General features: G+C 33.2%; 1 protein-coding gene across 3 annotated transcripts in view; it reads left to right on the top strand.

Annotated features, from left to right (window-relative positions):
• KCNT2 (potassium sodium-activated channel subfamily T member 2) overlaps window positions 1-27,430 on the top strand; it is a 390,893-nt gene that overhangs the window by 212,088 nt on the left and 151,375 nt on the right. For all 3 annotated transcript variants that reach the window (XM_012444610.3, XM_012444608.3, XM_012444609.3), the window contains exon 13: window positions 10,868-10,976. In XM_012444610.3, coding sequence (XP_012300033.1) covers window positions 10,868-10,976 — 109 coding nt within the window. The remainder of the gene's footprint in view (window positions 1-10,867; window positions 10,977-27,430) is intronic.

Genomic DNA, 27,430 nt, shown 5'->3' with positions numbered 1-27,430 from the left:
AATGGATTCTAGCATAATGACTAAAAAAGCCATAATACACTGTAGTGAGATTCTTTATATATTATTTGAAAGATGGGTGTAATAAATACTGGTGTATGTTTTAAACCTTAGGGTGACCTTTAATAAAGATTTTTAAAAACTAGATGATTAAATGGAACACTAAATGTACTTAATGTAAAAGAAGGCAGGAAATGAGAACAAAGAATAGATGGGATAAATAGAAAAATAGGATAGAAACGATACTCTGCACAAATACTAATCATACATAAGCGGAAGTGGCTCTATTACGCAAAGAAAATTTTATGGACAAGATCTCCTACCAAAGATGAAGCAGAATAGTTTGTATTGAGTAAGGATCAATGCATTAAAAAAAAAAAAATACTCCTAAATGTGTGTGTGCTTTATAAAAAAAAAACCCTAAAAATACATGAGGTGTAAAATGGCATAACTAGAAGGAGGAGTAAAAAGCTACAGTTAGTCACATAATTTTTAACACTTCTGACATAGCAATCAATATAAAAATGCAGGGAATCAGTAGATTTACAACAAGCTTGAACATACTATCACCAGGTTGGTCTAATTGACATATGGAATATTACACTAAAAAACAGAAGTGCAGTTTTCAAGCACATATGAAACATTCACAGAGATACATCATATTCTGGGCCAGAAAAGATATGGCAGAGAATGAAAAACCTACAGAATATATTCTCTGACTATAATTGAATTAAATTAGACATCAATAATAAAACTACAGGTGAAAAATACCCAAATATTTGGAAATAAAATATCCCTAAGAAACCCATGGGTAAAAGATAAAATAAGAGTTGTGATGAAAGTGCAACACATTAAATTGTATGAAATTCATCTATACCAGTGTCTGAAGAGAAATTTATATCTTTAAGTTTTTATATTAGAAAGGATTAAAATTTAATAGCACAGAGGAATTTGAGGTAACAATTATGGACTTTGTGTTTTCTCTATATGAGCGCAGTGAGATCAGGCAGTAACTGATGGGTAATGTTTGATCAATGAAGCTTTGTTTCCTTCTGTTTCTTTTTTCAGTGGGAAAAAAATTTGGCAATTAAATATGCATATCTACCAGAGATGGCAAAGTTGATCATGAGAGGAAAATTAGAAAATACACAAATAAGATGTGATCTTGTGCAGGGGTGGAAAGTTTTTCTTGGATATAGGTGTAAAACCTTCATTCATTTTAACAAAAGGGAAAACAGTATATATAGATAGAGATGAATGAATGTTTGTGGCCACATGTGGTGAAGAGGGCTTGTGGAAGTGGATTTTTCTTATTGTTTCTGTTTGCTTAGTGAAATAACTGTTGACATTATCAGGGCAGAGGGAGGCTCCAGGCCCTTGAGAAACACTGGCAAGTGGTAGAGGGAAGATTCACATCCCAAAGGGGCAGAGAAAGAATTTATAATGGAAAATTTTCTAAAATAAACATTCTAAGTAAAGAGAGGTCAGGGGCCTACAGTCAGGAAGAAACCTGTCTAATGTTTATTCACGCTGAGGGGAGAGGCTTTGAGGCATCTTAGGTATTTGACTCCCAAGGTTTTAAGTTGTAATTCTCAGAAAAAAATTGTTTTTATTCCCAGCTCAGGCTGCTGACTTTCCTCTTAAATGTCAGAGACATATTTATTCTTGATTATTACATGCATTTTTGAACATATGGTATCTTAGAGAAGAAAGCAAACAATCACCAAACACTCAGACAGTCATTTCCCTTCATGTCCCCTTCAGACACCATTAGAAAAGAGCTGAAATAAAATGTTTGTTATGGAAGCTTTTTACTTTTTTTTTCAACTATGTTTGGTTTTAAGAAGACGCACTTTAGGCATTGAAATCCTTAAGCACATAATCATCTGTACTATGTCATTCCCTAGTGAAATGTGCCTTAGGTTCTTTGGGGGTATTTTGCAATTCTATTTTGCTCTTTAGTCAACCCAGTGGTTAGTGACTTGTTCTCAAAAAGATTTTTCCTTACGACTCACAAAAATCACAGAGTTTTAAACTTGAAAACATGATACCTTGAGATCCCTGATATAACAGAGTTTCTAATATGCCCAGAAATATTTTTTGGTAAATTTTGGACAGGTGTACATCACTGGACTTCAGTTACATGCAGTCAGGATAACCTGACCTCTTTATGAATCACTTTATTATTCATTTGACATCTGTATACCAGTGAGTTTCAAGAGGTTTTTGGGTATTGTGGTCATGACTATGTTAAATAGAGTAAATAGATCAGGAAAAATTCAAGAGGATTAAGATTCGGAATTGTATTTGGTGTTGGAGGAAGTTTCCTTCACAACCTGGGAGAGGACTTAAGTAAGTAAAACATACAATTTAAGGATTGTATAATTCTGGATGAATTACTCCAACTCAGACCAAGTCCTAGGAAATAATACAGTGTTGCAGCTTTCAGAAAGAGTACAAAAAGAGTTTAGCTACTTTTCTGTTCAGTCCCAAAATTTCTGATAAGATTTTGATAATATATCTGGAGATTCCAACAGGCAAGCGGGTTTTTATCATTAAGTATCTGTAAGAAGTGCTACATTTTCAGCCACAAGAGTGGGAATCAAAAGAGGATTACAGTCCCTGAGAGATCATTAAAAAAGCAAGGACTTTTTTTTCCCTCAAACTAGAACTCAAGGTAATGTTTCAGTCCCAGATGTACAGTGAGTTATAGATAATAGATACTTTGAGTCCTCTGTATAGAATTATGTTCAGTTTTTGATATTATCAGATATACGTGTATGTAATCTAACCTTATACTTTTTATCAGTCTACATATTACACCTGGACATTCTAATTTTGAACAAAATAGACCCTGACCTCAAAGTGTTTTTGAGTCCAGTCTACTGTGAAGCTTTCATTGTTCTCTGGGCAAGGATTATATTTGCAATAAATGTATTGTTGTTTATACAACAATACATTTGGGTGTTTTCAAGATGGGTTTGTTGTCCAGATTGCCATTAGGCTTTTAAAACTCTTTATTATATAAGTAATTATGATTAGTTTGCTCAATCACACATAAATTTTGGGCAAATCTATCTACATGTGTTATTTTAAGTTTTACAATTCAATATCACTTTAGTAATTTTAAGAAATAAAGTGCCCAGTGAATAAGTTAGCAAGATATACTCAAAGTATGCAAAGTCAATATATCAGTTTTCAAGTGCTGCTAAATTAAAAATTGAATGGAAAGTGATACCTTTGATCAATGTTTTGTCACTTTTAAGTTACATACTCCATTTGAGAATCTAATAAAAATTATAAATTTATGGATATAGTGCTTAATATTTCTGTATAAAATTTCATCTAAAGTGTCTGAGTTCTTTCATGGGTTATTTGGTTTTCAGTAAAATAATTCTTGCCCTAGGTATATGATTTATTGTAAGTCCTTTGAAAAACAGCAAATACTTTTTAAATAATACAAGTTATTAAGTTGAATTTTATGGAGACAGTCTTTACTAATTTAATTTTTAGGCAAACTGGCTTTGGTTGAATGTTCTGTTTCACAGTAGCAATAGACACCTAGATGATGTGATAGTGTCCCAAGTTTCTTATCTTTATTATTACAGCATCTTTACTCTAAGGTTATCACAATAAATATTTTACTCCATGGTTAGAAGTATGGAGCATTTTACTTAAGGATGAACTTGTCCCCAATAAAAGTTAAAAAAAAATTAATCTTATCCTCTGCTTTTAGAAAAAATGAACTAAAATCTTGTTTCTGTGCTACTTTTATTATCTGTATTAGGAAAATATTTCTTTTCCATTTCTCATATCATATTTATGCCATGTTATACATACAGCTCTTTTCCTTTTTCCTCACTTAATGATCTGCTACTTAGAATTATTGATGTTCATTCTGTTTTTTTTTTTTTTTTGAGACGGAGTCTTGCTCTGTCACCAGGCTGGCGTGCAGTGGCGCAATCTCGACTCACTGCAACCTCTGCCTCCCAGGTTCAATCGATTCTTCTGCCTCAGCCTTCAGAGTAGCTGGAACCACAGGCGCACGCCACCACGCCCGTCTAATTTTTTTGTATGTTTTAGTAGAGACGGGATTTCACCGTGTTGGCCAGGATGGTCTCGATCTCTTGACCTTGTGATCTGCCCACCTCGGCCTCCCAAAGTGCTGGGATTACAGGTGTCAGCCACTGCACCTGGCCTCGTTCTGTTTTTTGAGGGCATAAATTATGAATAAAACCAGGAAGATTTCTGGACCATTAGGATAAGTACTTTATCCAATGTATTCATCCATTGAATTGAAATATTTACTAAATCCTTTCTGTATGCCTAAATCTCTTTATATTATCATATTTAATGCTCACACTATCTCTATGAAGCAAATATTGTTTTACTTATTCATCTGTGATATACAAATGAATGCTAGGTTTTGGGGATAAGCTAGGGTGAGCAAAATGTAGACATGGTCCTTGTGTTCACAGAGCTTACAGTTTACTGAGGACAGACTTTTAAAAATGCTGAAAATCAGATGGGGTTAATTGTATACAGAATATTTGCGATGAAGTATCATGGACATCTATCCCAGTTTACCAGCCATCAGAAGGAAAGACTTCCTAGATAAGTGACTTTGTAACAGGGATTAGAGGCATGAGTAGGGGTGAACCAGTAAAGAATGTTTTGGGCAAATGGTTCTATGTCAGAATGCTGGTTATCTGAGTGGAGAATGTGCATTATTGCGAGAGTGAAGAAAGGGAAGGATGAGGAAATAGTTTGGGAAGAGTTTAATAAAGATTGTTGTAAACCTTGTTAAGAATTTTGAACTTGATGCTAAAATAAATGAAAGCACTATAGTATATTAAGTAGCCAAGTACAACAATGAGAATTTTAGCTGGAAAAAAACTACGTCTGATAAGATTACAGAATTAGTGAAAGCTTGAGATAGATTTGCTGACTGGGGGGCTGTTGCCCTCATTCGAAGCCAGAAGTGACAAGTTTCTAGATCAGGTTGTGGCACTGTTGCTGGAGAGAAGTGGAACCTATTAAAGCAATATTTAGAGGCATATTCAACAAGATTTGAGAACTCACTAATGTAAGGTGAGGCGGAGAAGCTGATAATTTGGCATCTGGTTGTGTTTTCCTTTGGGAAAAGTAAGGACTACCAGCAGCAAGATGAGTTCAGTTGGGGATAAGAATGTCAAAGGCTAACCAAGGCCATGGTGTCAGATAAGCCAAAGGAGAACGTTTTAGGGAGCCAGTGATCTACAAGTCAGCTTTGCCAAGAATTAAGATAAAGAAGAAAAGCAAGTAGTACACATCCATTATACAATAACCAAAACTTCTGTAGTAAGAATCAGATTCATACTGACTTTCCTTTACTCACGCATTTTTTAAGCTCTGAAGTGAAGATTAGAGCCCAAGGTCTGTGACTGTACAGCTTATTCTTTTCTCACTTTTTTTTAATTAGCTAGAGTTTTTATGTTGTTATTGTTAAGCCATTTTAGGTTTACAGAGAAAATGGAACAAAAAAATATGGAAAATGTCCATATCTCACCCCCTAAAGCAAGTTTTCCCATTTTTAACATCTTACATTATTGTGGTACATTTGTTAAAACTGATGAACCAATATTGATAAATTATTTCACTAAAGTCCATAGTTTACATTAGGGTTCACTCTTTGTGTTGTACATTCTGTGGGTTTTGACAAATGTAATATGACATGGATTCACTATTACTATATCATAAGGAATAGTTTTAGGGTCTTAAAAATATTCTCTGCCTTACCTGTACATCCTCTGTCCTCCCTTTTCCCCAACCTGGCAACCACTGACCTCTCTACTGTCTCCATAATTTTGCATTTCTACAATGACATATAGTTGGAATCATGGAGTATGTAGCCTTTTCAGATTGTCTTTTTTTTCACTTAGCAATATGCATTTGAGGTTTTGCATGTCTTTTCTTCGTTTGATAGCTCATTTCTTTGCATTGTGGAATATTTCCTTGTATGGATGTAGCACGGTTTATCCATTCATCTATTGAAGTACATCTTGGTTATTTCCAAGTGTTCGCAATTATAAATTAAGTTGTTTTAAAAAGCATGAGTGTGAAAGTTTTTGTGCGGACCTACATTTTCTATTCATTTAGGTAAATACTAAGGAGCCCAATTGCTGGATTATTTGGTAAGGGTATACTTAGTTTTGTAAGAAATTGTCCAACTGTATTCCAAAATTGGTGTGCCATTTTGCATCCCCCTCACCACCCCCAGCAATGAATGCAACTTCTTGTTGTTCTATATCCTCTGTAGTGTTTGATGTTTTCAGCATTTTAGATTTTGGCTATTATGAAAAGTGTTTAGTTGTGTCTTATTGTTTTATTTTGCAACTTTCTAATGACATGTGTTGAGTATCTTTTCCTTCCTCTAATCTATATGTTCTTTGGTCAGATGTCTGTTTAAGTCTTTTGCCCAGTTTTAATTGAGTTGTTTGTTTTCTGGCTATCCACATTTTTGTGTTTTAACATGTTTAGTCCATTCACATTTAATGTCATAATATGGTTAGATACAGCTCTAGCTAAATTGTTTTCTGTTTGTTTCCTCTAATTTTTGTTTGTATGTTTTTCCTCTCACACATTTTTTATTATTTGATTTTGTAAAGCATTGAATTTAATATATCTATTGGCTTTTTAGATGTGCCTTTTGAATTTTTTTTTATGTGTTCTAGGGAGTATAATATGCATCCTTACTGCCGCATAGTCAACTTCATGTCATTGTTATACCACTTGTTAAAATTGGATACTTGCATTTATGCCTTTCCTATTGTCTTTTATGTTATAGTTATTAGATATAATATATCCATAGATTAGAAACCACACTAAAAAATAATGTAACCTTTGCTTTATTCAGATTATATATTTTACAGAAATTAAGAGAAAATAGTTTTTTTTACAGTCATTCAGACATTAAGCATTTCATTTAATGCTTGTTTGATTTCTGAAGTTCTTTTTCCCTGGTATCACTTTTCTTGAGCTTGTATAGTTTTCTTAAACTTTTCTTGTAGTATGATTCCAATGTCAGTACATTTCATTAGATTCTTTATTTTAAAAAGTCCTTTATTTCACCTTCCTCTTTGGAGGAGTTTTTGCTAGATATACAATTCCGGTTTATAGGTTTTTTTTGTTTTGTTTTTTTCCTTCATTCCAATCTTTAGAATTTTTTCCGTGGTGGTTTTGGTTTCACGATTTCTGCTGAGAGCCCTTGGCCATGTGACTCTTTCTTTGGGTACTGTCAAGATGTTGTCTTTATTTTTGTTTTTTTAGCAGTTTGAATAAAATGTGGTGAGGCATGGTTATCTTTTTGTTTATAAATGTAAACAAATAAAGAAGATATATACATATAAATGTATGTCTTCTACAAAATTAAAAAGTTTCCAGCCATTATTTCTTCAAATCATTTTCTGCCCTTTTTTCTCTTTTGTTTTCTCTTTGGGAATTCAATTATATTATGTATGACCTTTTTAGATCGTTACAGAAGTGCCTGAACTCTGTTCCCTTTTCCTTACCTTTTCTCTTTGTTTTTCAAATTGGGTAAATTCTATTGATCTATGATCAAGTTCACTGACTCTTTCTTCTGTCATTCCCAATCTACTTCAAAGCCCTCTAGTAAATACGTTTTTTCATGAACTTCAGTTTTTTAATTTAAAAATATTTTCTATTACTCTGCTGAAATTTTCTTTTTTTATTTATTACAAAAATGTTTTTCATTTCCTTGATGATCGTAGTTCTAGTAGCAGCTTTAAGTCATTCTCTGCTAATTCTGACGTCTCACAGTGTCTAGTAGCTACCATCTATTGAATATCATTTTGTTTGTTTCTCATGCAAATAGGTCACATTTTTCTGAAAGTTCATAAATTGAGTAATTTAGCATTGTACTTCGGATATTGTGTTATGTTGTGGAGACTTGGATACTCCTGTATTCTTCCAAAGAATGTTAACGCTCTCGTTTTAGCAGAAGCTAAGTTGGTTCAACTCAAATTTGAGGTTGGCAATGCTTCACAAATGTCAGCTCACATTGTTTTTATGCTTCCCCATGCATTCATGGTTCAGAAATCAGCCAAAGATGTTTACACTTATTCACAGTATTTGTGGTTTCTCTTTGCTGCCTCTCCCTTTTCCGGTCTCCAGTGGCCCTGCTTGCTCCAGGCTGCATTCCCTAGTTCTGGCAGGGCTGCTGTGAAGTCTTAGCCAACTGGTGCTGCTGTGATAACCACAGCTGCCCTCAGGTCACAACAGCAGAAACGGGGAAATTATAACATGCAAGATATTTCCTCCAAGTTTTAACTCCCCTCTAAAATCTGCCTACTTTAGTTCATTTTCTAGGGCCTTTGTATGATGTTTCATAGATTTTTTTAACAGTTGTCATATGCAAGGACAATTTATTAGGAGCTTATTCTTTCATGTTGATAGACCTCTGCCCTTCTATATTTCTTCTTTTATTATTAATGTTACATTTTTACTGGTGTCATCAGACAAGTCTCACTTTAAACTCTTCCTAAGAAATTAATCCTTGTTATTCATCTTTTATCCTTAATGATATTACTTCTACTATTACTAAGATGATATAATAAGAAAGACAGCTTTTTTCGACAACCAACTGCCAATCACTATTGAAAGGTATATACGTGTTGTCTGTTTCACCAATCCTATAAGATACAGAATATCTACATTTTACTAATGAGGAACTTTAACTTGTCCAAGTCTAATTAGATATTGAGGGACAAAGCAGGAGTAAAAACCCTAGAATAGCCCCTTATCTTCAACACGATGTTAAGCATAATGAAATAAAATAAAATAAAAATTATAATTTGGTATGCTTTCACATATATAGTGGTTTACTTTCTATTTTTTTCCTTTTCATTTAAAATTGTTTACTTCTAGTGAAAGAGAAATAAACATAATCCTCCACTAAGTTATCTATAACTCTCAAACAGATTTAAAAGCATGTCACATGGATTAACAAGTATTCACTTGATGGCTCATTATGATATTTGAATGTTTGCCTTTAAGATACGTATGGTCCATGTAAACCATGCTGGGCTATCATTCACCAACTTTCACGTAACTTAAAGTTACTATCTTAAATTGGGTTGCTGTAACAAAATAGCATAGACTGGGTAGATTATACACAACAGAAATGTATTGCTAACAATTTTGGAAGCTGGAAAGTCCAGGATCAAGGAGCCAGCAGATTTAGCGTCTGGTAAGGACTAGGTTCCTGGTTCCTAGATGGTTGTCTTCTTGCAACATCCTTACATGGCTGAACAGGTGAGGGAGACCTCTCTTGGGTGTCTTTGATATGGATGTTAATCCCTTTCATGATGACTAGCCTTATCATGAAGCCTACCAGAGGCCTCATCTCCTAGTACCTTCACAATGCGGGGTAGGATTTAAACATATAAATTTGGGGTAGACAGAATCATTCGGTTCATAGCAGTTTCCAACCATAAATAACAACTTCTTCTATCTGCATTTGGATAAACAGTCCCTCATGTCTATCTGTATTTTGGATCTTCCTTTCCTTTCACTAATAGTGCTGTCAGATAGAACTTTCTGTGATGGTGAACATTTTATGTTATCTCCACTGTCTAATATGGCAGCCACTAGCCATGTGCAGCTTTCAGCACTTGAAATATGGCTATTGTGATTGAGAAATTAAATTCTTAACTTTGTTTAAGTTCAGTTACTTCAAATTTTAGTAGCCTGATGTACCTGGTGGCTGTTATATGGACAGTGCTATCCTAGAGCACCTTTGTGTTTCCTTTTAAAAAATGTGTTAGCTAACTCTGTGGCACATTTCTCTAATAATCTTCCTTGATTTTTTCAATTCATAGAATTTATGGGGTGACTACTATGGAAAGGAGTTCATGTTAAGCATGGTTTTGATTTTCTTTCTTAGGCTAACCATCTTTTTAAAAATATTTTTGATATACTTTATTATATTGAAGAGTTTTTTATGTCTTCAAACATACCTCACAGGTCAACACAACACGCATACACACACACACACACCCATCACCCATATACAGGTCAAAATTATTTTACCTTTACTATTATATAAAAAGTAATTTTCTAAGCATGTTGACATTATATGTACATTTTTTATTTCTCCTTGGAAATTCCTACTACAAACTATTAGTTGTGCTACATGTCTGAAGGCTCTGACTGCAGGAATTTTCTAGGAAAATTATTTTTAAGTCTGTCTAGCTACTTTTCTCTTAACCTTTGCTAATATTCTAAGTGCTGGTAATTAGCTATGATTGAATTAGCTGTTATTACCTTCTTTTATAGAAATAGTAAATGCCCCACATATCCACCATGGAATACTATGCAGCCATAAAATGGGTGAGTTCTTGTCCTTTGCAAGGACATGGATGAAGCTGGAAATCAACATTCTCAGCAAACTAACACAAGGACAGAAAACCAAACACTGCATGTTCTCACTCATAAGTGGGTGTTGAACAATGAGAACACATGGACACAGGGAGGGGGACATCACACACTGGAGACTGTCAAGGAGTGGGAGACTAGGGAAGGGATAGCATTAGGAGAAATACCTAATGAAGATGATGGGGTGATGGGTGCAGCCAACCACCATGGCACCTTTATACCTGTGTAACAAACCTGCGTGTTCTGCACATGTACCTCAGAACTTAAAGTACAATTAAAAAAAAGAATAACAAGTGCCCTTAATAAGTCCTCACAGTGATTTTTGTGTCTAAGTGTTAACTATGGATGTGACCAAGCAAGCTGATTGCTTATTTTTACTTTATGTGTTATAAAAATGATAACTTATGACAAGATATTTTTATGTTGATCATTTCAGGATCACCAAACAATTTTGAGAGCATGGGCTGTGAAAGATTTTGCTCCAAATTGTCCTTTGTATGTCCAGATATTAAAGCCTGAAAATAAATTTCACATCAAATTTGCTGGTAAGTTTTTATCTTGAATGAGATCCATTGAATTTCCTGAAACTCTTATAGTGGTTTAAGAGTTATGTCTCTGAAATAAGTGGCAACTTAAAATATTCAACATTCTAAAGAACTGAAAATGATCATTAAAAATCATTTACTTGATTTGAGAGGATTTATCTACTTTAATAGGTGACAAAATAATATTTTTAATTGGGTCTTAATTTTTTATATAACTTGGTGATTTTAGTAGCTTAACTTCCTGGATACCTTAATAAGCCTAAATATATTAGTAGTAGGATAGGATATTTATGCATAATATAGACACAAATTTCAAGTGCGGTATCTACTCATTTATACATAGATTTACACATAGTTGGGTAATACTTGGCTATAGATTATTGTTTAATACAAACGTAGGCTTACCATGCAATACACTAACACATTGAAATTTACTCAGATATATTTAAATACAGTTAATTTTGGGAGTAGACTTTGAAAAGAATTCAAGAAAAAGATGCATGTGAAATTTTTGAAGTTACTGCTTTTAAAATGATTGATCACATGATATTTTACTTTGACTTGTTAGAAAATTGAACAGCAAAATTGTACTTGATTTTTTTTCTTAAATGCTTCTGTAAAAGAAAAAGCTAATTTTGATTTAAGCAGTAGTCTATATGCATGTTTTCCTCCAATCATAATGACCCCATGTTTTATATTATATTCTAACTAAAGCACTTTTGGTCTAAAGCACCAAAAGTCATTAAAATGTAATTCATTTTAGCAATGTGTCAACAAAATGTATTTCCTTCTGAAAATGTGTTAACATATCTTTAAATTCTTACCTATTAGTATATGATTTTGAAATGAAAAATTGTAAATACTGGGAAATTTTGATATAATGATAAGAAAATTATGAAATGGTTGCTATTCAGTTTGCTCTAGCCATCCCCAAATTTATATCATCAATTTTTTTTTTCTAACTATATATAGTAAACAATTTAAAGTAATGGCTTCCAACTGTGGTTGCATATTAGCATGTTTTTGGAATAATTTCTATAGTACTGATCATAGTGATTCTGATTTATATAGTATGATAGGTGCTAGGGCCTCTCTAAGGCTATTTCTTAAACTGAAAATTAAAAATAACAATACCTCTTTTGTAAAAGGCTTCATAAAATTAAATGGAAAAATACATGTAAAGTACTCCATCTACAACCTGTTACATATATTATTAGCATTCATCAAATTTATTAAAAAGACCTTTGTAACAAGGCTGCCTTATCTTTTTGTTATTTAAGAAAAGGGAAAAGGAATATTTTTGAAAAATTTTCAATATACATGGTGATGACTTGCTATGACAAAATTTTTGAATGGCAGTAATGACATTAGCACTAAGTGAAATGTAAAAAAAGATGACTTTAAATTTGAGTGCCACCACTTAAGACAGGTAGGCAGATTAATATTTTTTGCCTTATTTCCTGTCTTAAGACAGGTAGGCAGATGAATAGTTTGAGCCTTATTTCCTGTCTGAAGACAGGTAGGCAGATTAATATTTTGAGCCTTATTTCCTGCCTATTAAAAGTCCATACAGATGATGTCTCTGTTTTATTAGGGTTAATAGTAAGGATTTAATAAATAATGTCTGAAACATATTAAGTGTTCTATAAATGGATATTATATCAGGACCTTAAAACAGTATGTATTTTCAAAAGACAATTCGTGATTTTGAGTGTATCTTTTTTTTTTTTTTTTTTTTGAGACGGAGTTTCGCTCTTGATACCCAGGCTGGAGCGCAATGGCGCGATCTCGGCTCACCGCAATCTCCGCTTCCTGGGTTCAGGCAATTCTCCTGCCTCAGCCTCCTGAGTAGCTGGGATTACAGGCACGCGCCACTGTGCCCAGCTAATTTTTTGTATTAGTAGAGACGGGGTTTCACCATGTTGACCAGGATGGTCTCGATCTCTTGACCTCGTGATCCACCCGCCTCGGCCTCCCAAAGTGCTGGGATTACAGGCTTGAGCCACCGCGCCCGGCCGATTTTGAGTGTATCTTAACTAAAATTCAGAGCAGACTTTAGTGCTTTCTCCCTTCTTTAGCAAGCCATTGGTATGTTTCCACAGAGAGATCAAAGTTGTTGAAAAAGTCTGCTGCTAAAAAAAAATGCAGACTATTTGCATTAATTTATTTTCTTCTCTTTGTCATTATTTTAATACCATCAAAATGAATGGATTATTTACACATTCTATCCCAACAATTTATCTCAATATTTCTCATTTTGACATCTGATGAAATATTTTTTATTAGTGCCTACATTCTTTTATGACTGAGATTACAACATTTCAGAGGATCTCTTTTTATATTCTGTAAAGATGAAGGCATCCTAGTTTCATTAAAATGCCGCAAAAAGGGTTTAGAGTGATGTATGAGGCTCTCAAACCAACATCATGTATTTTATATCTCAGCATAAGGTTAAAAAATTACGGACTTTACCTTTCAAAAGGCAGGGCATCAAGCTGTCACTTAGTTTGTGTAAAAGATTGTTAAAATAGTGGCCCTGAGGAAACCATGATCTATGTGTCTGTCTATGCCCAGTTGCCACGTGATTTAGCAGCTTTTTACCATGAAGAGGTGAAATCTATTTTTCCATCTTTGAATGTGGGATTTGCCTTGTGATTTACTTTGACCAATATAATGTAACAAAAGTTACACTGTATAACATCAGAAGCTAAATTACGCTTTGTAACATCAGAAGCTAAGAATTAAAAGGCCATACTGGTTCTGCTTTTGCTGTTTTGGAACATTTCCCAGAGACTACATGTAAAGAAGCCCATTTTAGCCTCTCTAAGGATGAAAAATCACATGGAAAGTGAGGCTCATCCATGCAGCACCTCACCTGTTCAGCTTCCAACTTATTTACCAGCCAACCAAAAGAATATTGCTGACTCACATAATTTTGAGAAATAAAGTGGTGGTTAAGTCACTTAAGTTTGGAGGTTACTAGTCCTGTGGTAGTAGATAACTAATATTGTTGGTGATAAAATAATAATTAATGTTAAATCATATTTACTTGATATTTATTGTATTCTTGTCCTTTTACTCACATAGATATTAAATAAGCAGATTCTCATATTCATAAGATATGAAATGAGACATTTGTATTTCCATTTATTTAAATAGCTCCTTCAATTTACCCTAAATTGTGGAAATATAATCACGATTATAATTTATGTTTAAAAAGTAAGCAAAGTTAACTTTCAGCAAATTGTCCTTTTTATAATAAATTTTTCAGAATAACATGATGGACATGGCACATTCTGGAATGAGACATTTCATGGTGATGTGTAGTTGCTGTCCTCTGTACTAACTGCATGACCTCAGGCTTCTTCAAATCTTTAAGCTCGAGTATTCAAGTTGTAAATTGGGGATGATATGAGAAACAATCCTCTCATGTCATTGTAATACTGAAAAGGATACTTGGAAGGCTTTTTTTTAGTTTTTAAGCCATCCGTAAGTGATACCTATTTGAGAATTGATATAATTTATATATTGAGTACCTATTCGTAATCTTCATAACAAATTTATATTGTTTGGAGGAAAACTAACTGGGCTCGCCCATAATGCTTTACAAACATTTTATAAGAGAGATTTCAAAAGTATATAATTCTGAGCTTACATACTTTTTCTCAGAAAATAGAAAATATAAGATATCTTCCCAACTCATTTTATGGGAATAACAGCCTTGATACAAAACTTATTAAGGATAGTTTTGGAGATGACATTTAGAGATTAACTTAATTGGTTAACAGAGTTGGAAAATTATATAAAATATTTTAGCAAAACAAAAGGAGTAATATATTTATAAAAGAATACATAATCACCAAGTTGAAATTATTCCATAAATAGATCATGTTAAAAGAAATAACCATATCATAATTTTAATGAATATCGTAAAGTATTTGAGAAAGAATTCAACATTCATTAACAATAAAAAAAAAAAACTATTGAAAAGCTAGGACCAAAGAACTTCTTAACCCAAGACGAGTTGTCTTCAAAATAACCAATAAAAAATTATATTTAATGACCACATACTGAAAAGCTGTCATTTAAGTACAACCATAGGTGTCTACTAAAATTACTTTTATTCAGTATTTTTCTGGAAATCATAAGAATGTCAGTGAAGCTGGAAAAAAGTAAAAGGTATAAGCATCAGAGAACAAGAAATAAAATTGCCATTCTCCACATATCATCAGAATCTCTACAAGGAAAATTAAAAAGATATTTTTTTCTTTCTATTCACCTTTTCCTTAGAGGATCTCATCCATTTATATAAATTGCAAAATTAAAGCTCTTCTTCAATATCCACTATGAGCTTCAGTTTTGAATCTTCAACTGCATGGTCAGTATCTCTTATTAGATTTCTAGCAGCCCTCTTAAAATTAAGATGTTTAAAAATAGTTATTGATTTTTCTCTGACCTAAAACCTGTTTCTCACCCATTATTCCCAGTGCCATCTGTTTAGAACTCAATCAAAAACCTGTGAGTCATTCTTTCCTTCTCTGCATCCAATCCCACATCTTCTCCTGTTGGTTACACTGCCTAATCTACTGCCACTTCACAAACCTAGTCTATGCCATTATCATCTGTCACCTGGGCTGTTTGTAAAAAGTCCCTTTTCATCTTTTTCTGGGTATTCACAAGTTGTATCCATAAGCTCACTGCTGTACTTCATGTCCCTCAGCACATTTGCAACAGCGATTGCTGTTTGTGTATCACAGGAGGCAACTCCACTTTTATACCTCCATTGTCAGCCGAAACTCATTTTCTTTTACCAGTATATATATGCCAGTATCTTTTTACAATATCATTATTCTTTAAAGATTATTTCTTGTGAATAGTTTTTGTCACCTTTTATGGTTCAAGAGTCAGATGGCAAAATAGCTTTGGTAATGTTAAATTATTTTTTACCAGTGAGAGACTTTTTTTTTGGTACCAATATAATATTTTTGCTGAAAGTGGTAATTGGTACTGAAACATATGACAGAGGCAATGGCAGCGTGCCATAGACATGACTAATACAAAAATGTGTTTTTGTAACATCTTGTATTCTCTGTCAAGCTCTGTGGGACAAGTGAGTCTAGTAAGGTCTTCTCTATGGTTGAATATCTGATCTACAATCGCCTGGGAAAACCTTATGCCTCCATTTTGTGGAGCCCTTTATAAATTCCCCTCCTTAGTTGCAAAACCATGACTAAAAGGCACAAGGTTATGGCATTCAGTTATCAGACATGTTTCTGTAGCTCAATATTTAATCAGACTAAAATCAACTTCATCTTTTCTTCTCTACTTTGCATTTCCCAAATCATTAAATGCACACACACACACACACACACACACACGCACACATATACATGCACACACCCCAAAAGAAAAAATAAAACAATATGTACTTTACTAGGAGGAGAACTTCTTCATTAGAAAACCTTGAATGAACTTTAAACATAAATGGTGCTCTTCGATTAATCAATTTCAGCTAAATGAAATTTGATGTTTGTCTCCTAGTCAGATGAAGTTACTCAGAAAATCAGTGGGAGGCGAATTCATGTTTTAGGAGTAAATAGCTAAATTTAGATAAACACAATATCTCTATCCTCTCATTAATATCACTTGTGAATATTCAGTTCTCTCTTCCTTATTCAATTTTCTTAAAACTGTTTAGTCCTATGAAAATTTTCCACTTCATTTGAACAGATATGAGAAGAAATAAAAATTGAATTGGCAAATTTTCACCCACAAGTAGGAGTAAAGAATGTAAAAACAAATGAGTGAATGAAAATGTCTATTTTCCATGCTATTTTTTTAGTCCAAAGTCTACCCTTGAGATGGTTTCCATGCTTTGGTTATGGTATTTCATATGCAACAGAATTTGATTGTAGTTTGTTCATGAAAAGTAGAATCATATCTCAATAGTAAAGTGTCAACTGAATGAAACCCTACTTTGCACTTCACAATTCAAACCTGCCTAGAAGAATGCGTCATTATACTAGAACAGTAGGAGTTAGTTCTTCTAACAATTAAACATTTTTAATTACAATAAGAAGTTAAAAGTCCAAGCAAAAGTATATGTATTTTTAGGAATATTATCAACAATATTGTTTAAACACGTATCTTTCTTATAGTAGAGTGTGATTCCCATTATAAAAATAATAATATTTAAAGTACACACACATGCATGCATATATCTTGGAGAAATTATTTGACCAGAAAATGAAGGATTTGCTCAGCTTAGCTATCAACTATTTTGTACTAAATCACTAGATATTCCAATGCATCACTTTTTCCTACCCAAGAAAAAAGAGTGGGAAAATATTTCCAAGCAATATAAATATTGGAAATCATCTTAGCTGTTTCTAAATAACATATGGATGTGCAGGCTTGACTTTCACCAAATGGTAAAGTGTGAGTTTTTCATGCTGAATGATTTCTTCATTTCCCATGTAACACCCACATAGACATCATTTTAAACTTCATTTTTACAACCTACTTAAGAACATAATGCTTAGAGTTGTTATATTTTCAAAATATAAAACATCAGACCTTTGAAAATTTCTCAATTTTATGGATGGAAATCTTTTCTCTTTGATTTTTTTTTAAATAATTATGGAGAATATCAGAAACTACCTAACATAAGGCCATGTTCAAACCCAGCACTGTCTGGAGAATCTTTAATTTTTTAATGTCATTCCTCACTATTTTTTACTTTCAAAAAATCAAACTTACACTGTTTAAAACATTCATACAATTAAAAAAAAAAACCGTATTCTTTCCATCTACATTCAAAAACTGTTAACATTTTACCACATTTGACTAATCCCTTTTATGCATACACAAATACACACACATTTTTATTTCAGCATAGCTCTCTTAAGAAAAAGGAAATTCTGCTGCACAGCAGTGCTAAAATTTTTACCCCTAAAATGTTCAATAATAATTTTGTGGATCCAGTTTATATTCAAATGTTATCAGTTGTCCCTCAGATTTTCCTTAAATCTGTATTTTAAAATTCAGTATGAAATCAAAATTTTATTTTTACTGCATTAACATTTTTTCTTTTTAAAAATTTAAATCGTTTTAGATTTACAGAGAAGCAGTATAGCTAGTACAAAGAGTTCCATATGCCCTCTGCATACCACAGCTTCCCCTAATGTTAATGTGGTCTATATAACCGTCATCCATTTAATCAAAACAAGAAATTAACATTGGTGTTGATTATTTTTAAGTGAAAATTTAAAAATTTAAATGTTGCAAAAGGTTTCCAGGCCATATTTCCTGTTTATTTTCCTTGACATTTGATTAAATTGGCACTGGACATTAGGTATGTCAAGCCATTTTCTTGTGAGCCACTTAATGACTTAATTAACTAAAAGAATCTTTTTGTTTCTCTTCATTAATGTTTTTTATAGTTGTATATTCCGAAACACCAAATTTCTTGGTCCTGAGTACCAGAGTAAAATAATACTTGTTCTTTTTTAGAAAGCGCGAGACATATTCTATCATGTCCTACACCTATGATACTTAGTCTGCCAAGTAGTTCCTTGATATAAATGTCTTATGAAAAAGACCAGGTATGCTCTCTTTCACTCTTGACTACTTTTTCATTTTTTTCTAGAGTTGTACTATGATCAATTTGTTGTTCTAGGCACTAGTGACATAATGATGGACAAGATGTAATAGTTGTCAATTCCAGTGACAACTTTTCTCATTGCCTTTACCTCTTACCCTTTAAAAAAGCCAATGTACTTTTATATGCTTCCCAAGAATACCACTCCAATGAGCTTATCCTTACTACATAGGGCTTTAGCTGGAGTCTTACAGTCTCCTTTTCCTGTCCTTCTTGCCCTCCATGTATATCCAACCAATGATTCCAGTTATGCTCTAGTCTCACTGGATATTGCTTGATGAATTTAGTCAATCTCATACACCTACAATAGAGAGTAAAGGTTTTCATGGTTTAGTTTCCCCATCCCAGAAGTAATTGTTTTTGCTTTGAAAAGAGTCTCTGAAAGTATATTTTTTAAAAGCAACAGAATGAATGAGATCTTAACAATAGAATGGCCAGCCAGTGGAGATGACAGTTTTAGAATGGGATTTTAAAACTATCATTGCCTCAAATCACCTTGCCTTGGAACTTCATATTGTGCGCATACACACACACACAAATAAATGTGTATGCATCCGTGTGTTTACATGTGATTGTAAATTAAATTTTACTAAGATTTTGTTGGAGAAGTTGTGTGAGAACAATGAACATATTAGGTAAAGGCATGAAATTTTTACTAGATGACAAAATAACTCTAGGGAAATGTTGAGTGCAGTGAGGACAAAAAGAACCCCATAGGAGTGATTATATAGGAAGCTATTATAGTTGTCTAGATGAGAGATACTGAGGGAGCTATCATAATAGAAAATGGGGAGTGAGACAGATACATAAAACATTTTATATATTTTCTGTAGACTTAAAAATCAGTTGACTACAGGAACCAAAGGAGATTGAGAAAACCATTTTAATTTATCTTTGCTACTCTCACTTTTTCATATATCTTCACATTTAATACAAATTCTTTTATAGTACTGAACTAATTGATTTATAGTCATTTAAATGTCTACTTAACACCAGAATATGAGTTTAAGTGCTTTATATGTCCAGTGATTGCACAGTGCTTGACACTTAACATCTAATTACTGTACTATACAGAATAAACAATTTAAAAGATCCACTTAAAAAAGTAATAATACAACTTTGTAAAATAAAATATGCCAAAATCAGTGAAATAGTTTACAAGTACCAAGTTTAATGTTCCATCATGTTGTGGCAAATTAAAAAAAAAAAAAGAATTCTAGAGGAGAGAGTAACACAGAAAAAGAGCAGCAGAAATCTAAATACAGCTCCTTATAATTTTTTTCTATGTATTAGGTCACACATGTACAAAATGAAACTCTAAAAGCCAGGCTAAAAGCAACCAAAGAATCATAAGCAGAAAAATTCCCAGTGCTCATACAGGGTGGGGAGATAGTCACACTCTGAGCAGACATAGTAGAAGGACCTTGGCAATCAGCAGGGCATTCGAAATCTTATGAGAGACATAGTTGGCTAGTAAGGTTGACCTAGCCCAGAGTGAAGGGTTCTGTAAATAGATCAGTAGTAGTTTTCAGTAATAAAAGCTTACCACTAACTTTTCAATTTACAATGACACAAACTTATTATCTGTGTTTCCATGGGTCAAGATTCCAGGAATGGGTTGTGTAACCCCCCTGGTCAAGGTCTCACCAGTCTGCAATGAAGATATCCACTTAATCTATAATCTCATTTAAGACTTGATTCTTAGAATTCTGCCAACTAACACTGCCTTTGCAAAGCTTAAAAATCCAGCAGGGCTTCAAGATATGAAACTAATTCTACCAAAATTGAAGCACCCCATTTTAAAAGAAAGAAAACCAAACGTAAACATTGTATAACGTAACATTCACATTGGCCAGTGTCAAATTGAAATGACTAGATATATCAATAAATGGGAAATTTCGATTATGATTAAGGCAGAAATAAAACCTCTTCTCTACAAGCTCATATCCAGAAAATAAAGGAGAGGAGAAAAAAAATTACACTGATTTTGTAAGGCCAGCATTATTTGATTAGGCCAAAGCCAAAGACATCATGAGAAAAGAAAATTGCAATCTGATACTTTTTATGAACACAGATGCAAGAATCTTCCAACAAATCAATAGCAAATCCAATTCAGTAATATACAGAACGAACATACTGTTACCTAGTAGGGTTTATCTCAAGGCTATGATAGTCACATAACATTTAAAATCAGAACAGTTCACCATATTAATACATTAAAGGGGAAAATAAGCTTAATAATCACATCAACAGATACAATAACAGCATTTTAAAAATTAGTAATGTTTTTAACAAAAATTTGTGCATACTGGAAATAGAAGAAAACCAACATCATATTTTTATTATACTTGATAATTATAGGCTGAGTACTTAACTCTAATATTGAAGTCAAAGATGTCTGCTCTACTTCTATTCATACTGTACTGAAGATCCTAATCAGTGCAATAAGGCAAATTAAATAAATGTTAGTGTACATGTTAGAAAGGAAATAGTAAAACTATCTTTATTCTTAAACTAAGTGAACATTCTTTAAAAATGGTAATGAATCTATTAAAAAAAGCTAGTAGAACTAATTAATAAGTTAGGAACATCAAAATGATCTTCCTTATAAAGAAATCAATTTTATTTTTCTGTACTTGTAAAGATAATTTAGAAATTTAAATTAACCTTCAAAATTTATCAAAAGTATGAAATAGATATGGGAAAACTTAATAAAATATGTGCAAATCTCATATAATGAAACTAAACATTGCTGAGAGAAATTTAGTAAAGACTTAAGTTGACAATGTGGCATTTCAAAGAGTTAGAGATTCAGTATTTTTAACACGTTAATTATGTCCAATTTAACCTATAGAGTCAATATATATTTCAACTAAAATTATATCTGGCTCTTTGAAATATTAATAATCATATTTTAAATGATATAAAAATATAAGGAAATGATAATAGCCATAACAACTATGAAAAAGAAGATTCTTGTCAGAATATCTGTAGTACCTGTTTTGAAGCTTCAGTGTAATACTGAAGTATTAAAGACAGAATGGAATTATCATAATCGTAGACAAATAGACCAATGGAACAGAATACAGTCCAGAAGTAGATCAACTTCTGTATTTCCAACAAAGATGACAAGTTAATTACTTTGGAGAGGTCACAGTCTTCAACAGCTAGTTCTGGATCAGTTTTATATCCTTCTGGAAAGCGTGTATGTCTTGAGCCTTATCTCACACCACATACTGAATATTAACTTGAAATAAATTATAGATTTAAATGTAAACAGTGAGACTACTAAATATCTAAAATGAAACATAGAGGAATGCTCTCACAATCTTGTGTAGCAAATATTTCTTTGCTGGGACACACAAAAACTACAAGCCATGAGAGAGAGAGAGAGAGAGAGAGAGAGAGAGAGAGAGAGAGAGAGATTGAGAGAAAGAAAAATTAGCTTTCATCAGAATTAAACCTTCCATTCTTCACAAGACAATTTCAAAGAATGGCGAGCCTCAGACTGGGATAAAAAGATTCACAATGAATATATCTGAGTAAAGTTTGAATCCAAACATATATAAAGAACTCCTACAATTCAATTTTAAGAGTCCAAATGAACCATTGAAAATCGGTAGAAGAATTGAATGGACATTTTATACACATACAAGGGCACACCAATGAACACTAAGCATATGAAAAGATTCTCAATATTACTAATCAGCAAAATGAAGATTGGAAAGCAATACCATTACACACACAGAATGGCAAAATTAAAGGATTCTTAGTATCATGTTACTGAAGCTCTAATGCCCTCTTGAAGCTTACGTTCTAGTGGGAAAGATGGTTTGAGCAAGTAAGTACTTAGGTGACTGTTAAGGGAAAAAAATGCAAACATCAAGGAAAGCTTCAAATAGGGTGGCAATATAGGTATGATAGGTGAATTTTGGCAAAGGGACACATAAGTTATAAACTGACACAGGAATAGGTTACATTTAAATAAATGCAGATATGAGTAATTCCTGAATGTTGCCATACAATAAGAAACCAAAGTAGAAAATGGTATGGTGAATTAACAGGAACTTAAAAAACTTAATATGGCTGCAGCAAGATAGAGGATTGTAGGAACTGGGGATGGAAGACAAGGCAGTGATAAGATTAGGAAGAACTTTTTAATTCACTCTATAAAGAAATATATAATACTAGGTAGAAGACGGGTTTGTTGATGATTTTTAATTTATAGATTTTTTTATTTTCTCATTTTTAACGAGATCCAAATAATCAAACATAATTAATACCATGATAAAATTTGTGAATGGTTATATCTAAGCAGTGAACATGTTAGTCACCTTTATAAGTTATGTCTGTGTAGATTATGATACTCTGTTTTTATGTGAAGTGAAACATTGTTAGCAAAATATATGTATAAATTTATGAGTATGTGTTGGTCTGTTGCTACATTTTGTAACCCATGATCAAGCTCATTTAATATTTTCATAAAGTCACTTTCATTTATGCCAAATTCTTATTTAAGCCATCATGCTACTCTGTATAATCAGTCATAAGGACTAAATTGATAAATCTGCAATAGCTAAATCCTTCTTGAGGAATGCTAACTCTGCTTCCAATGAGGAATGAAAAATAAGGCAACTGAAAAAGTGTTAGCTATTTGTAAATATTACTAATGTGAATATGATTAGTGGAATTTCTACGTTAAATGGTATTCTTACTTTTGTGGTTTTTAATACACAACACCAATTTGCTCTCCAAAAATACATAACTTACTCTCTAACAAATGGGCAATATTAACTTTTGCCCTTTGGTAGAGTGAAAAATAACAACTACAATAATTATTATAGGGCCAGGCACAGTGGCTCACGCCTGTAATCCCAGCACTTTGGGAGGCTGAGGCGGGTGGATCACGAGGTCAAGAGATCGAGACCATCCTGGTCAACATGGATGACTCTACTAAAAATACAAAAAATTAGCCGGGCATGGTGGCACGTGCCTGTAATCCCGGCTACTCAGGAGGCTGAGGCAGGAGAATTGCCTGAACTCAGGAGGCAGAGGTTGCGGTGAGCCGAGATCATGCCATTGCACTCCAGCCTGGGTAACAAGAGCGAAACTCCGTCTCAAAAAAAAATAATAATAATTATTATAATTATAATACTAGTGGAAGTCAACACCTGTAGTGCTTACCGTGCAAGGTCTACTGTTCTAAGGCACTACTTATAGGTTAACTGAATTCTCATTACAATCTCATAAGCTAGTATATTAGTTATATATTGCTGCAGAAAGACTCCAAAACATTGTGATATAAACAGCAATGTAAATTTATTACTGTGGGTCAGGAGTTTGGGAGAGTAATAATCAGGATATTTATGATGTTACAGTGAAGATGTCAGTTATTTAAAGTAGCTGCAGTTATCAAATAACTTCATTTACTTAAAAGCTTGACCTCAGTAAAATATCTGTTTTCAAAGTGGTTTACTTACATGGCTCCCAAGTTAGTGCTGGCTGGTGGTAGGAGATCTTGGTTTCTTACCATGTGGACCTTTCCTCTGGGCTGCTCGAACGTCCTCATGATGTGGCAGCTGGCTTTTCCCAGGGCAGATGATCCAAGAGAGAGCAAGGCAAAGCCACAATGCCTTTTATGGCATAGCCATAGGTGGCAAACTTTGTTATTCTGCAATATCCTAATGGTTATACAGTTCAGCAGTATTCTGTGTAGGAGGGAACAGAATAGGCATGAATACCAGTAGGTAAAAATTATTTGGGGCAATTCTGGAGGCTGGCTACCACACACAGCTTATGTTATTATTTCTATTTTACAGATGAGGAAACAGATCCATATATATATATGTATTTTAATGCAGAAATGGCGCCATACTAAATAGTCGAGACAGGACTTGAATCTACATTCTCTCTCTCCAGAATGTGTGCTTTTAAGAGATATGTGGTATTGCCTCTAATTCTTCATTTTAATTTTCAATCTTTATTTATTACACAGGGTTGTACATTGTTTGTGTTTAATTTTTGCATTTGTATATAAAATTTATTCCTGTGACCTTATTTTATGTTTGGTGATTTTTTTTTCTTAATGAGTTATGGGGATTTTTCATATTTTGAAATTAGTAGCAATTTGACTTTTTATGTCTAGTCATGTACTGCATAATGACATCTCAGTTAACAATATACTGCATATACAGTGGTGGCTCCAAAGGTTGTAATATCATATTTTCACTGTACCTTTTCTATGTTTAGACATGTTTAGTTACAGAAATGCTCACCATTGCATTACAATTGCCTACGGTATTCAGTACAGTAGCATGCTGTACAGGTCAGAAATAGTGTGTGATAGTACATGATTGGAATGTCAAACCCATTTCAGTTTTGGGATCTGCTGATGTGAATATCGTATTGAAGAGTTGTGTGGGCTGTTTAGGGGTGGCTGGAGTTGGTGATGTGGAAGAAGGGCAATTCAGAGTAGGTAGGACCCCAACAAGACAAAACGTTTGGCTCAGTTGTCTGAGTAAATAAACCTCAGTTCGCATTAAGAATTCCTTTTTAAAGTGCATATTCCTCTTGGTGAAACTGAAATTTCAATCTTTTAATGTGTTACTTTATTTGGATTATTAGGTGAATATCTAGTTGATAGTAACATCTATCAATTTGTCTGTCTATCTGAATGTCTCTGAATCTCTTATTCTATAAGAATACACATTTTGGAGGAAGAGGGAACGAAGATTAGGTTGTTGTGGGAGACTTCCAAAAGATAACCAGTGACCAAAAAGTGGGTTCTAAAAGCCTAATTCAGGGGTTGCCAAAAACAGTTGTAACAGATTATACATGACAATCGTAATTTGGCTGTGGGTTGTTGCTTCTCTGGGAGGATCAGGCAAATTATAGTATCTTTCCTTGTTGGGAAGGGAAGGGTATAGGTAGCCTCACATAAATGCATATTTCTATGTATTATTTATTTTTATTAAACAAAACTTTACTTGTTATGGGCTTTATAGCTTACTGTATGCTTTCCTGAGTCACTTCAGTTGAAGTTAACAGCTTTAGTTTCTTGCAGCTTTATTGTGGTATAAATAAAATTGTATAAATTTAAGGTGTACAATGTGATGATTTGATGTACATATATATTATGACATTATTTACACTATCAAGTTAGTTAGCACATCCATCACCTGACATAGTTCTCTTTTAAATGTGTGTGGTTAGAATATTAAAGGTCTACTCTCAGCACATTTCAAGTGTAATATAAAATATGGTAAACTACATAATAATTATAGCTTTTTGTGATTGATAAAATAACTGTGCATTTTTATCTAATTTAATACCATGTATAGCTGGCCAAAGACTTGACATACTTACATCCAAGGGATTCAGACTCATGCCTTGTGACCCCAAATCCAATGATTCTTTAAATCAAGCAAAGGGCAACGTTGAATACATATTCCCACTTTATATTGCATTTCTGCAATTGCTCAAGTTACATTTTAGTCTTCACAGAATGCTTGATTCAAAAGATTATTTTTTTAATTTAATGACAAGAATTTCCTGAGAGTTAAAATAAAAATGTTGTATAATAGAAGATATACTTGGACCCTGTCATCACTCCCAGTGATTCCAGTCTTATTTATACTATTCACCCCAGAAAGTATCCAAATTCAATCTTCTTTCCATTTTGCTTATTCAACCACTCTCCTTCAACCTCATCAAGACTTTTAATGCACTGCTATTCAAAGTGTGGTACCAAGACCAGTTTCATTCCACAGACTTTTATCAAGCTACAAAAGCTGCACCATGATAAATACAGCAATTGAGAGCAGGCTTTTGGAAATTTTGATAGTGATGTGAGATTGCCACAGCATCTAAGTGCATAATTTGCGAACTGTCTCTTTGGAAAGCATATAGACTAGTTTGGGCTACATCAAAATTATAGGTGAATCACATATGGCATGAGCTGCCTGTGTGCTTGCAATGGGTTACATACAACCCATTCTTTCTTTTTATTTTACAATTAAAATAAAAGAAAACTGGTCCTTCATCACAAGTAGCTTGAGAACTATTACTCCATTGCATCATCAGTCTAGATTCCTCCTGTGCCTCAGTTCCATTTCTTCTATTGTTCCCTCTTTAAAGAACCTGAACCCTGTAGTCTGCCACTTCATTTGGTCAGCCTCATGTCAGTGTTCTGATTTCTTTTGTTTTCACTTTTTTCCCATAGCTTTGATCGAAAATAAACACACATGCAAACAAACAAAATTCCATGTACATTGATCCTTTTTTTTCCATTCTTTGACTGGCACTCCCGGTGGGTCAGATTTGTGTTACCGTAAACTCACGTTCAGTCAGCTCAAAGAGGCCCTTAACGTTATGGGGGTTTTGTTGTTTTTTATTTTAATCAAATTATTCTCTTGCTCTTGTAATTACTATTTCAAATTTATCTTATTTCTAATACACAGAGATATGGGAAGCCAATACATGAAAATAACTTTAAATTTTGCAACTTATTTTCTAAACGTTAATTTATCTTTACTTATTGCTTCCTGCTTTTTCCTATTATAATTGAAGGACTTGCTTTTCATATCTTTGCTGAGTCCCCCATTACCTCATACCCTATCAGCAACCTCAGCAATATTTTTTCTTCCTTAATCTTCAGATCCCTTTCTTTGCTAATGTATTTCCATAAACATATCCATTTCTTCCTACCCCTCCAATATTATTTTTAAGAAAGTCTGTATACTTTCTTCACCTTTCAAACAACTTTTCTTAATTATCCTTAAAATCTTTGGTTAAA

This window comes from Aotus nancymaae, unplaced genomic scaffold, assembly GCF_030222135.1.
Source record: "Aotus nancymaae isolate 86718 unplaced genomic scaffold, 86718_ANA_hifiasm-v0.15.2.pri h1tg000108l, whole genome shotgun sequence".
NCBI classification, from domain to species: domain Eukaryota; kingdom Metazoa; phylum Chordata; class Mammalia; order Primates; family Aotidae; genus Aotus; species Aotus nancymaae.
This window is presented reverse-complemented; position numbering and strand designations above follow the sequence as displayed.